Below are 12566 nucleotides of genomic sequence, written 5' to 3'. Positions count from 1 at the left end.
TTATACCAAGGACTTGCTAATTGTTCAGTCGTTTCATGACGCATTTTGTGAAGTGGAGCCTGCTTCCCCAGACTCTGAGATTCGAAATAGTCTGTCCTGCTTTGTTGATATGGATAAATCCACTTGTTACATTGGTACAACATTATAACATGGACAACAAGAAAGAGTATAAAAGCAGTATAAAAGCAAACCATGTATATACAGTGTGTGTGTGTGTGTGTGTGTGTGTATGTGTATGTGTGGGTGTATATATATATATATATATATATATATATACCTTTTCCATGAGTTTATAGAGACTAGAGTATAAAGAAATGTGTATTAGGTTTTTTAGAATTATTGCAAGAGCGTTAGCATTAGTGCAAGAGCGTAATATAAAACATAATTATGGTTATTATTATTATTGATGCTACAACAATAACTTTCCTTGATTTGGGCATACTTTATGTTAGGATCAGAGACACATATTGTCAATTTTGCTATGGGGCCTCGTGATTCACTGTTATGCCCCTGAACTAGACTAAATTCCATCATGACTGCAGCATAAACGAGGCCATATTCTATCATGACTACCACATAAACTAGGCAATATTCTATCATGACCGCAGCATAAGCAAGACAATATTCTATCATGACAGCAATATAAATAAGACCATATTTTATTATGACAGCAATATAAACAAGATAATATTCTATCTCAATGGCAATAAATGTAATACAATATTCTAGCATGACTGTGATTTCCCTTATTGTGAGTGTTAATTTTATTGCACAAATAACCTTTTAACTGCTGTACATTCTACCACTGTTTATTGGCATGAGACCTATAACCCTCATATGTCTGTAATGCCACCATTCATGTAATCAGTGCTATGAATTGATATACTAATGAATAATGCCATATATGATAGAAAAATGTCATGTGCTGTAACACTTCTCACATGATAAGAAGATGCCACACATGATTAGGATAGACATTCTGGAAAATGCCTTATATATTACATAGTATATGGCACAAATCACAAAAGCACAATTTTTACATGGAGTAATTATAAGTATTCCAGTATGACTAATTTTATGGCCATACCTGCAGCTTTGATGTGTGGAGGGTTTAATTGACAGCTTGATTTCACTGCTGTGTTTCATTTAACAGGTGTGTTTATTGATACACTGGACCAATTTTAGGTGAAACCTCTATTTTTGAAGAAATGATGGAGAAGGGGGAACCCACCCAATTATCTGTGTTTTGAAACTTCATTTCCATCTTCATGTAGTAGTGCAGCCTAAAAGGGATTTTACCTACAACTAATGGTACATTAGCATGTTCAATGCATTGGGCCTGATTTACTAAAGCTCTACAAAACTGGAAAAGATAGATTATGATGGGAGAACTTGGAATGGAGTTCTTAAAAAGCATTTGATAATATTTGGCAAATATTTTCATTCATGGACCAGATGCATTCCAACCCATCCATTTCCTGGGTGATCCAACAAACCTGGAATGGATCAAATCATTTTAAGAAATCAATTTCAGATTTCCTTATCACCCAGGAATCCTTTCCTGTCCTGAAAAGCTTTAAAAAAATCAGACCCATTGAAGAAAATTGTAAATAAAAGAATAAGTAAGCTGGCATACCTGGATTTTTGACAACCTGTACAGATAATTTTGTAACCCCCTACAAAAATGATTTTCTGTAATAATCTATGATAAGAATGAATTATAAGGTGGTGTGATGTAGTATCCTCTAACAATACAGTGGTCAGTGTAGACGTGACCCCTTACATGAAATTGCTCCTTTGCACTGGTGATCAGTGTAGGTAGGAGATCAATCCACCATTGCCTAAAGCTCAAGGAACCCCTAACAACCTGAAGAGGAACCCTGGTAGAGAAAAACACTTTAGTAATGTATAGCAAGAACATAAAGATGGGAGAATTGCTTGTAGTTTTTGATTGCAAACAGCTTTGCAGTCTGATTTTATATTCTTTAGCTGCTAGAAAACCATAAAGAGCAATTTGCAGACCTATTGCCTCACCAAAGATGAGTGTACACCTAATTCTAGATTCAATACTAAATATAAAAGACATAAGTGCATACAGTGCACGAAAGATGTCCTATATAAACACACCAGGAGGGATAACAGTGCACGCAACTGACTATAATTTTTTCCATTTAATGCTTTTCTAATGTTTTCTGTGCATTAGTTACACAAAGCTTCTTGTTTCCAAAGCAACGGCCTGATTATATTGTATATTTCTTGTTAAGCTTACAACATACAGTTTTTGTTGAGACAGGCTATGGGATTTGCTGTCATATATGATATTTATTTGAATTAGATGAGCAATATGGCTTTGTGGTGTTGGGTTATGGATCAGTTAACAGCAAGAATTACCTGAATACAGTTTTATCAGTTCTTTGTTATCATTCTAAAATTGAAAAAAATGAAGAAATCAACTAAAGGCTATAAAAGTATTATTAGTGAATATTATTATTAAACAGGATTTATATAGCGCCAACATACTACACAGTGCTGTACATTAAATAGGGGTTGCAAATGACAGACGAATACAGACAGTGACACAGGAGGATAGGACCCTGTCCTGAAGAGCTTACAATCTAGTAGTGATATTAATAATAGCTAGTAAACATGTAATAGCTAGTAAACATTCAATCAATATGAACTCCATTAAAAACATTTTTTTTTTTTGTTACAGTGTGCCCAGATACCATTACATCCAGCTGGTGGCCTAGAGCTTAAAAAAAATAATGGACATGCCATCCCCCTATGCTGAAATAGGCATATCCATCTAATTCACAATCACTTCTTTTAGGGCCTGTTCCCACTATAGCAAGGAGTAACATTTTTGAATGCACTGGTATGCATAGGGCAGCACGGTGGCTCAGTCCTAGGTTTGAATCCCAGCCAGGACAATATCTGCATGGAGTCCTCCCAGTGTTTGCGTGGGGGTTCCTCCAGGTACTCCGATTTCCTTCCACATTCCAAAAACATGCAGTTAGGTAAATTACCCTCCCTTTGATCTTAGACTGTATTAAAGTGCAGGGACATTAGATTGTGAGCCACTTGAAGGTCATCTAGTGGCACGACTATGGACTTCGTAAATAGCTGCGTAATATGTCAGCACTATATAAATTCTGTGAAATAAAATCACATCAGGACATTACTGCATTCAATTGCTGCAGCTTAAAAAGTCCAAAATCGAGCATACTGGCGCGCTAATAAAGATGAATGGCAATGCAGCACGTGTGTTATACTCGCGTTTCCAGGCTCTTAGGATGGCTATTCATGTTAAATATATAGTCAAAACCAAAAGTAAAACTATCTTCTTTTTTTTTTAAAAAAATCAAGTGGTGTTGAAGCCATTTAGTCTTTACAGGTGGCAAACTCCCCACTTTTCAGCAGCATCATTCATGGGTAGCGTATATTGCTATATGAAGCTTATTTGATATAAAATAACTCCCAGACTGTGAAATAGGCATTGAGCCTGCACATCCAGAAGTATGCAGTGGATGCCTGTAATTCCTGTGCCTGCTATCACTATTTTGCAGCTCTCCATGGGAAATCCCACCTCTTGTGGTTGCGTAGGGTTGGGCTGTCCATTGTTGCTAAGACTACATTCATCATCGCAAGGCCTAGCTGCGGCATGGAGCTATAGACATCAAGTACATGAGTCCCAATTCTATGCAGTAGTACAGATGCATACACACAATACATGTATTCTGCAAATATATATATATATATTATTTTCCTAGTGCATTACTCTACTTGAATCTATTTATATATTCCCTTCCGTTTTATATCTCAATATTTAAAGAAATAGTCAAGTCAGAATTTTACATTTTTAATGTAGTTTATTATATATGTATTATGATATTGCCATGGATAGTAATTTAGAGCTATGACTAATTGTGAAGTCAACCCCTCCTCTGGGACATAATACCAGGCTGCATTTTATTTGTTTACAGCCTATAAGGACCTGCAACATTAATAATTGATGCATTGCATAATTGTTTGCTGCTTTCATGGTCTCTATGACCCATGTGGCTAGAAAATATTTACTGCTGTTTGTTATAAAGTCTCTGTTGGATGCATGGTTACACTTTCACCTGTGAAACGAAGCTCTTAGTGCACAATTATGTTAACAAAGTTAAGTGATTGTTGGATAGTGAATAGGGGGGGGTGCAGGTTACTAGAAAAATTTTGTATTTAGCATTTGTCATTTTATTTATACCTCTATACCCATAATAGCCACCAGCTAATGTGTGATGTTAGGAAATGACTCCTGGAAACGGGTGAAGGTGCGTTATGGAGGACAAGTGGGTGCAACTAAGCTGTGTGGGAGTGGGTGCAGGGGAGCTATAGATAGAGGGATGCAAGGGACCTTTGAGCAAGCGGTGTAGAGTGTTCATGTTAGCTGTGGACAAGGGGTGCAGATGTGCTGTGGACAAGGGGTGCAGAGTATGCATGTTAGCTACAGACAAGGGGTGCATAGGCTGCAGATGAGCTGTGGGCAAGGGGTGCCTAGGGTGCAAATGAGTTGTGGGAAAGGGGTGGATAGGGTGACGATGAGCTGTGGGCAAGGGGTGCATAGGGTGCAGACGAACTGTGGGCAAGGGGTGCAGAGTTGGCATGTTAGCTATGGGCAAGGGGTCCATAGGGTGCAGATGAGCAGTGGGCCAGGGGTGAATAGGTTGCAAATGAGCTGTGGGCAAGGGCTGCATAGGGTACAGATGAGCTGTGGGCAAGGGGTGCATAGGACGCACATGACATTTACCTCTTAATATCACTTGCCAGTAAGCACTCGGGAGTAATATTAGGTGTAAGGATTTTCAAGCAATTTAAAAAAGTTTTGAAGCTGCCTGTACATGTGTTTTGCAAAAGCTTTGAAAAGCAGTTCAAATTCAAGACTATGGAGGTAAATGAGGTAGACATTTCCCCTGGACATTGCATGCATGTAGTGCCTAACACACATGTGCCAATGCTGCCACAGGGAAAAAAAAAAGGAGGGAGGTGAATTAGCCCTAAGTGTCACTTATCAGATCTACATTATGCAAAATAAATAAACAAACCATGGTGAGTTAAACAAGATTTATATAAATAAAAAAATCAACCATGATGAGTTAAACAACATTATGAAAAGATTTATTTACCAAAAACAAAATAATAAAAATAAATAAATAAACATTGGTGAGTTAAATAAGATTTATTTACAAAATAAATAACTAAATAAAATGAATTGGTAGGAGCAGGTGGAAAGGAGGGGGGAATTCCAATTTTTGCCTTTAATAAAGTCCTGTTTATATATGCTCTATCACATTATCCATAATTAAGGCAGTGATTTTCCCATTCCCTAAAACAATATATCTGTATCGCCTCTATCCCGCTCCCCTTCCCCATCATCTGGCCAGAATTTACTTCTATGACCATTTAGTAAAATCTCATCAGCAATCATTGCTGCGCTAAGCTTTTATAATTGATTTTTGCACTAATATACTGAAATAACATTTCAATAGATTCTATTTTTTTCTCAATTCCTTTGTGTATAAACAATTGTAAGCAACATTTTTTTTATGCAAAAATGTATTAATAAGTTGCATTTCAAGCTGCTAAAGGCATACAAATGCCTAACAAAAGCTTGGATTTCTTTGCATCATGTTAAAGTATTCAGACAGCTGGTGGTTAACCAGCTTTCAATTAATAATGTGTACATTTTTTTCCCAGCCAGTGCTGTCAGAGGGCCCATCTGGCATGTAACATGTTAAATGATCATAGTGCAGGGGATAGCAGAGCAGCACTGAGCCTGTGTTACTCTGGCTGACCTATATAGGTAAGGTGTAGGATGCTGGGCTAGGGATGTGCTACAGCATCCTTAATATACAGACACTTCAGACCCCAGCCAGCAGAGGACAGAAGGCTGTGGAAATGAAAGCAGCAGCCACAAGAGATCCAGTGTGAGCAGCAGGCAGGGGGATTATTAGGAAACAAAAGAGAGAGGAGGAGGAGGAGGAGAGAAGCAAGGAAACAAGTCAGAGGCTGCAATCAGCACTGCTCCTCTCTCACACACATACACATCTTGCTGTAGCTCCTTTTGCTTTCCTCCTCAACCCTTCTTCATCCCCTTCCTCCACACACCCCTTCCCTCCCCATCACTCTGCACCCTCCTCCCTTTTCTGTCTTCAGCCATCTTCAGCCATCCTGCTTTATTTTCTCTCTGCTTCCCTCCCTCCTTTATATTTCTCTCATTCCCCCAATCCTTCTGTATCACCCCCTTCTTCTTCTCCCTGCACACTCTCTTCTTGCCACCCCCACCATTCTGCACTCCTCCCCTCTTTTCTCTCCTTCTCTCTCTCTCTCTCTCTCTCCCTCTCTCTCTCTCTCTCTCTCTCTCTCTCTCTCTCTCTCTCCATCCCTTTCCTCCCCCCTCCTGGCTTCTCTTTTATTTATTTATTTTTTGCCTGCTCTTCTGTGTCTGTTTCCCTTCTTCCTTGTATAGCTGTGTCTGTATTTTTGGAGGTGCACCAGGGGGCTCCCCTTTGCAGTGCTTGCAGTGCAGGTAGTGGGGTCCCCCCTCACTCCCTTCCTGCCCCAGCCTGTACCCCTTCCTTAGAGTCCCCCTGTGCCTACTGCAGCCTACCAACATGATGGCGGCAGCACCCATCCAGCAAAACGGGACCCATAGTGGGGTACCCATAGACTTGGACCCCCCAGACTCAAGGAAGAGACCCCTAGAAGCACCCCCGGAGGCTGGCAGCACGAAGAGGACCAATACTGGAGGTGAGTGCACTGCCTGCTATTATATCCATGTATGCTGGCCCCTGGCACTATAGTACTCGGGGCTTTATTTTCATTGTAATCTATGGCCAATATGGCGCCTTCTGTTATTTATATGGCTCTGATCACAATATTCTGATTTATTCTGCACCTGTCCTTTATGTGTATTCTCATTATTACCATTTCTATGCATTGTGTGATTGCTGATGGCTTGCATTGGAAGGGGATGCAGAGATTAGCATCACTTGCAGCTGTCCAGGAAGGAACAGGTTAATTCCCAGTGCTGGAAGATGCATGGAGGAGGCAGGGACCAGACCAGTCAGCTGCACATCACTGACTGCACCTCTCGGTCCTTTCTCATTGTTTCTGGGCATCCTTTTATTTAACAAGACAAACCTTCCCTTTCCTGAGTGCCCGGATTTTTGGAGTAATACTGTGTGCTCCTTTTTTTTTTTTTATCCCCCAATCATTAATTGTGAGCTTGGGGGAGGGGGGGAGTAAGAGAAGCTCAGCTCACACTAGCTGGGGGTTGCTTCTTCTGCATCCTGGTGATGTGATCCTAGCATCTTCACGTTCATTCCTATTGGAGGCATAACAATGCAACGATGCAGAGGTGAATGCATTTGCTGAGGAATTGAAGGAAGATCATTTTTTTTTCCTTGGCTTGGATATATGCTCCCAGCACAGGAATCACACATGGACCTGCACTTTTATCATAAACTGTACAGGGATATATATTTACTGGAACATGTTGAGGTTATGCAAAGTCAGTGACTTGTTTTATATTAAAAAACAAACAAACAAATGAACAAACATGCAACATTTTCAATCATCCCATTAAGCGGGGGCATTTCTATCCCAGATTTTACATTTTCCATTTTTCTATTCTCATTTTTGCTTGGTAAATGCATCTCTATCCGGTGACCTGTGCGTATTTAAGTTAACTGTGATTTAAGCTTTAGATCAGTTTGAAATAAGGGGAGAAATCTTCTTAAACTACTTTAATTAATAAGCTTATAGGAGGATCATGAGAGATTGAAAGACGCTAAAGAAATACATTGGGATTAGCGTGGAAGTCATTCCACATTACGTTGATTTTTTTTTTCTTGGCAACTACCTAATGCTTACAAATTAAACATGCTGCTCAGAGGTGAGATTTTGTATGGGTTTATTGAGATGTTTCATCCATGCACATTATTCATATTTCATTGCTTTGTATTATTTTATTTTCTTATTTGTACATATAGTATAGATTATGTCATTCTTTTGTATTTTTTTTTTTTTTGTAAATGATTATAGGCTGAACATTGCTTTTAAAAGAAAAAAAAATCAATTTAATGTTTTATTTGTATCTTTGCCCACAAGCGGTGTTATAGGGTCTTATGTACGCGTTTAAAGTAAACTGCGACATTGATAAAATACTTTTGAAAAAAAAAATTTTAATTTCTCTTGTAAATTTTTGCTGTATGTTAACTGTTGATTTTCTTTCCTTTTTTTTTTTCCCTTTGACAGAAGACGGCCAATTCTTCCTGAAGGTCCTCATTCCTAGTTATGCAGCAGGATCTATCATAGGAAAGGGTGGGCAGACCATCGTCCAACTACAGAAAGAGACAGGGGCTACAATCAAGCTGTCCAAATCCAAAGACTTCTATCCAGGTAAAAATCAGACTGGTGCCAGCATGTAACAAGTCTGCTGCTGAGTGGGATATAAATGCTACAAAAAATGACTGCGGTTGGGAAGATAAGAATGGAATGTGCAGTTATGTTTGCAGCATGATATTTTTCCCTTGTTTATTCCTCATTTTTATTAGCTGGTAATAGGTGATCAACCTTGCTTAGGTTTGCTGAGCATTGTATGAGCTTAGAGCTAGTGGCACCCTTACTGGTAGCTTGTTACTATAGTTTTTTTTTTCATTTGGTATATGGGGAGGGTAAAGGGGCAGAAAATTTGCTGCCTGTCTATGACACACTTGCTATGTAGGAGGATTCAGATTGGAGTCACGCAATCTTAGTGACATTTTAGTTTTGTGAATGTGAATGGATACCATGGCAGATGTCGTGGCATATTCCTGTATGCAGTTCACGGCATAAATAAACAGAAGTCGGCACACACTGAACATACCCAGATCAAATGTATTACATTTTTTTTAGTATAAGCCCTAATTCTACCTAGGAGAATCCATAGCAATTGCGGCTTGCTGATTGCAATCTAAATATGTCGCTGTATTTTTAATAGACAGCCCAAGAGTATCTGAAAGGCACATATGGCAGTGAGATTAACAAGCTGCATGTTCATATACAAGGACAGTTATTGCAATGAGCTGCTAAGGCAGTGGTGTCACCCTGTAAGAATATAGTGTGAAAGGTCAGTAAGTTAATTAGATGTTCTCACTTTAGAAGCTGCCATTCATAGACCACAAAAGAAGACTGCAATAAGGTACTAGGCCGAAAGTCACTCATCAAATACATAGACCTACGATCCAAACCATTTGGAATCACATCAGCCCCTTACTATACAATTAGTAGCCATTGTTTCATGTCACCGTTTGATTTGGGAAATTCTATTTAATATAATTTTCTGGGAAAAATATTGCAAATGAAAAGTGTGTTGGGCGTCTGTTTTCAGTAATTTTACTGCACTGTTTGCAAATAAAAAATCTGAAAGATATATGCAAATGTTCATCTTCCAGACAAAACATTGTTTTAAGCAAGCCACCATCAGTGCGCTGCACATAGCATTTCTTTAATGAGCTAATGTTGCTTTATTATGCCTTAATGGCGGAAGATGTTGGATGGCTTGTTTGGAATATATGCAATCCTAGGGTATGCATGACTTTCTTGTTGGAATTGGTAAATAAAATGTAAGCTGAGTGTTTGTGGATCATATTCTGGTTAGCACTGTAAATTTACCTTCTTATTCGAATACATACTGTAAGCATCACCTGTAATGGAGAAGTAAATTACGGCTGCAGATACATCAGAAAGGGGTTGGTTAGGTAAACGTGGATGCAGCTTTTGTCTGATGGTCTGTCTTGGTAATCCAGGTAGCTGCAACCTGAAATATATATATAATTCCATTTCAATGGGACTGAATAAAGACACCACATCTCCTTGCCTAATGCATATACCTATCCACTGCACCATGCAATCACTATCTATGTAGTCACAAACCCAGCCCTAGAATTGACGGCTTATATGCACACACGATTAGATTAATTATTTCAGAAATAAAGATTAGCAAAGATCACAGTTTACTGCATAGTCAGATAAAAATAACATGGGGTGGGGGGGGGGCTTATGCTCAAATTTAATAAGGTAATATATCTGGCAGACAACCGTTCAGCCAAATTGAATTTGCTGTTTAACAGCTGAAAATGAAATAGCATTTCTTGCATTATACATGAGTTTGTATTAGATGTGCTGAGATATTATAGGAAAGCGGTGTTTAAAAAAGATAGCCCGACTCACAAATTAAAAGTGGGCTTGCTTTGCCAATTAGATCATACCAATTCAATTGGTTTCAGTCTTGCAGTCATGGGCCACAGGACTGTATATATATGTTCCTGCTATTCATGCTGTACTCTTATTGGATACTTTGTTATTTTTTTTCGATGCTAATGCTTTGTTGGGTTTCTAGTTGCAAACCAGCATCTTTTTTTTATAATATATTATATATATTACCATACATGCAATATTTTTTAATATGCATACTATATTTCTGTGCATGTTTGTCCAAGCTAGGAGGATTGCGACTATTTCTAAAAAGGCCATAGACCAATAAAAAACACATCATATAAAAAATACCAAAAAAATCACAATATGATATAGGCAGCAAGGTAGCATAATTATATAATAAAGTGATATGTTACTAGATTACCATCTTTTAATAAATTATATTTTAGCAATAAGGCTTTTAGGCCTGAAAAAAAAATAATTGCAAAGCAATCATTGGCTATAATTATTAATATAGCCAACAAACCAACAAAATGATGAGTACATAATAATATACACCTGTTTGTATAGGTTTGTGTGCATGTAGATATATAGAACCTGTTGATATATTGATTAAATATATAGCAAAGGAATACTGAGGGGATCCCAAGTGCAGCATTTAAACAATTGAGTATGATTTGTTCAGTTCCATTTTTTTTTTATTATTTGCTGTGCTTTAAGAAAGTTTTCACCTGTATATGATTCAGAAGATCTAATATAATTGACATTCACTTAGATGTGTTTCTTTTGCTTTAGATTTAAGTTCTGTGCTTCTGATTAGGTTGTGATTAAAGTTTACAATACAGGATTTTTTTATTCTGGTCAGATTATGTACTATCAAAATATCTGTCTTTCCAATGTTTTTTGGGGAAAGATCAGCAGTATTTGTCCCTGTTCTTTTACATTGTCTAGGGATGAAAGTTCTTTTATAGGTAACATAGTAGTTCAAATAAAGCATAGAACAAAAGGAAACCGCCAACAGTTTGGTACATACACCCAATTTGGATGTCTACATGTACAACTATGTTTTTTTACATGAATGTCTTGTTGCATTATATCACTTAGCCCATGAGGAATGAAATGATGTCACTATATGGGGCTCTTCAGTGTGACAGCTGGTGGTGGGGTTTCCATTTTAACCCTATTGTCCCTGGGCATTTGTATGACTTCTCTTGTCTAGTATTACCAGACGGCTTGTTTTTTTTTTTCTTTTCTTTTTTTCATACTGATGAAGAAAACCTGGCTGTGTTTTGCCCGTGTGTACATATACACTTATCATTTTGCATAGCTTATGGTAATACATGTCAATCTGTCTCACACATTATCCAAAGTAATAGTCAAGTGGTGTACTATTGTCATGCTAAGGCAATCCAATATCCTGCAGCCATGGCTTCTGCCTAAAGGAGTGAAATGATATTTAGGAATTTATTAGTACAGTATGGTGCTATTTGAGCACTACATTTCTCATTCTCTTAACGGAAAACCATTTACAATTTTTGATATTTGGTTTATTTGAAGTGCTTTTTTGACAGTTCCTTGAAAAGTACCTGAACAATGGATTGATAAACTCGTAGATAGGATTTCATTGAAATCTTTCTACCATGACTTTAAAACTCATGAAACCACACTTCCAATACCACCCATACAAATCACCATGCGTTATTCCTATACATTAATACTGGATCTTTCTCTAAGTATATCCACCCATGCCCATGTTTTTTCCATGTTATTATATTATAACAATTTTTATACAAAATCATTTTTACATAGATTTTTTACCAGGTTTCACAGGTTCCTAAAGGCTACCCAAAATCTAGCATTCAACATTTAGCTATTCAGTTTTCATTCTAAGCTTCTACAATTGCTGTCTGTAACACTCAAAACTCTTCTAAATGGGATAGTTATGGAAAATTGTATTTGGAACAAACCAAAGTAAATGTCTGCAACTCTTTTCTTTAAATGCATTTTTGTTTTTTTTTTAGAAAGCAAAAACTGTTTTATAGTGAATATGACCAGTTTAGTGGAAAGGATTTCATGGAACATGCCTAGGTATAATCTTTATAGTAAAAATTCCGCAGGTGGCAGTGCTGGAGCATCAAGTCTGCATCTTACCAACCGCTGTGCGTCGTCATTGCAGATAACTATCAGCTTCATAGCTCTGTGATGTTCATAAACATCCCACTTATATTCCCCAACTACATCATTTTTTGGTATAAAAAAATAATATACTATTGTGCAAAAATGACCAAGTATAAAGTTGACATTGACCATTGGTTTTGTTTTGT

General features: G+C 37.7%; 1 protein-coding gene across 3 annotated transcripts in view; it reads left to right on the top strand.

Annotated features, from left to right (window-relative positions):
- The first annotated feature begins 5976 nt into the window (after positions 1-5976).
- The window catches only part of NOVA1 (NOVA alternative splicing regulator 1), a 77063-nt gene continuing 70473 nt past the window's right edge, over positions 5977-12566 (top strand). Inside the window, exons 1-2 of one of the 3 annotated variants that reach the window (XM_072428922.1) lie at positions 5977-6792; positions 8302-8445. In XM_072428922.1, the coding sequence (XP_072285023.1) occupies positions 6657-6792; positions 8302-8445 (280 nt within the window). In that variant the 5' untranslated portion in view covers positions 5977-6656. Of the gene's footprint in view, positions 6793-7332; positions 7556-7607; positions 7940-8301; positions 8446-12566 lie in introns of those variants that run through there. The other 2 variants (XM_072428923.1, XM_072428924.1) reach the window with 2 other exon arrangements.

This window comes from Pyxicephalus adspersus, chromosome 12 (genome assembly GCF_032062135.1).
Source record: "Pyxicephalus adspersus chromosome 12, UCB_Pads_2.0, whole genome shotgun sequence".
Taxonomy (NCBI): Eukaryota; Metazoa; Chordata; class Amphibia; order Anura; family Pyxicephalidae; genus Pyxicephalus; species Pyxicephalus adspersus.
This window is presented reverse-complemented; position numbering and strand designations above follow the sequence as displayed.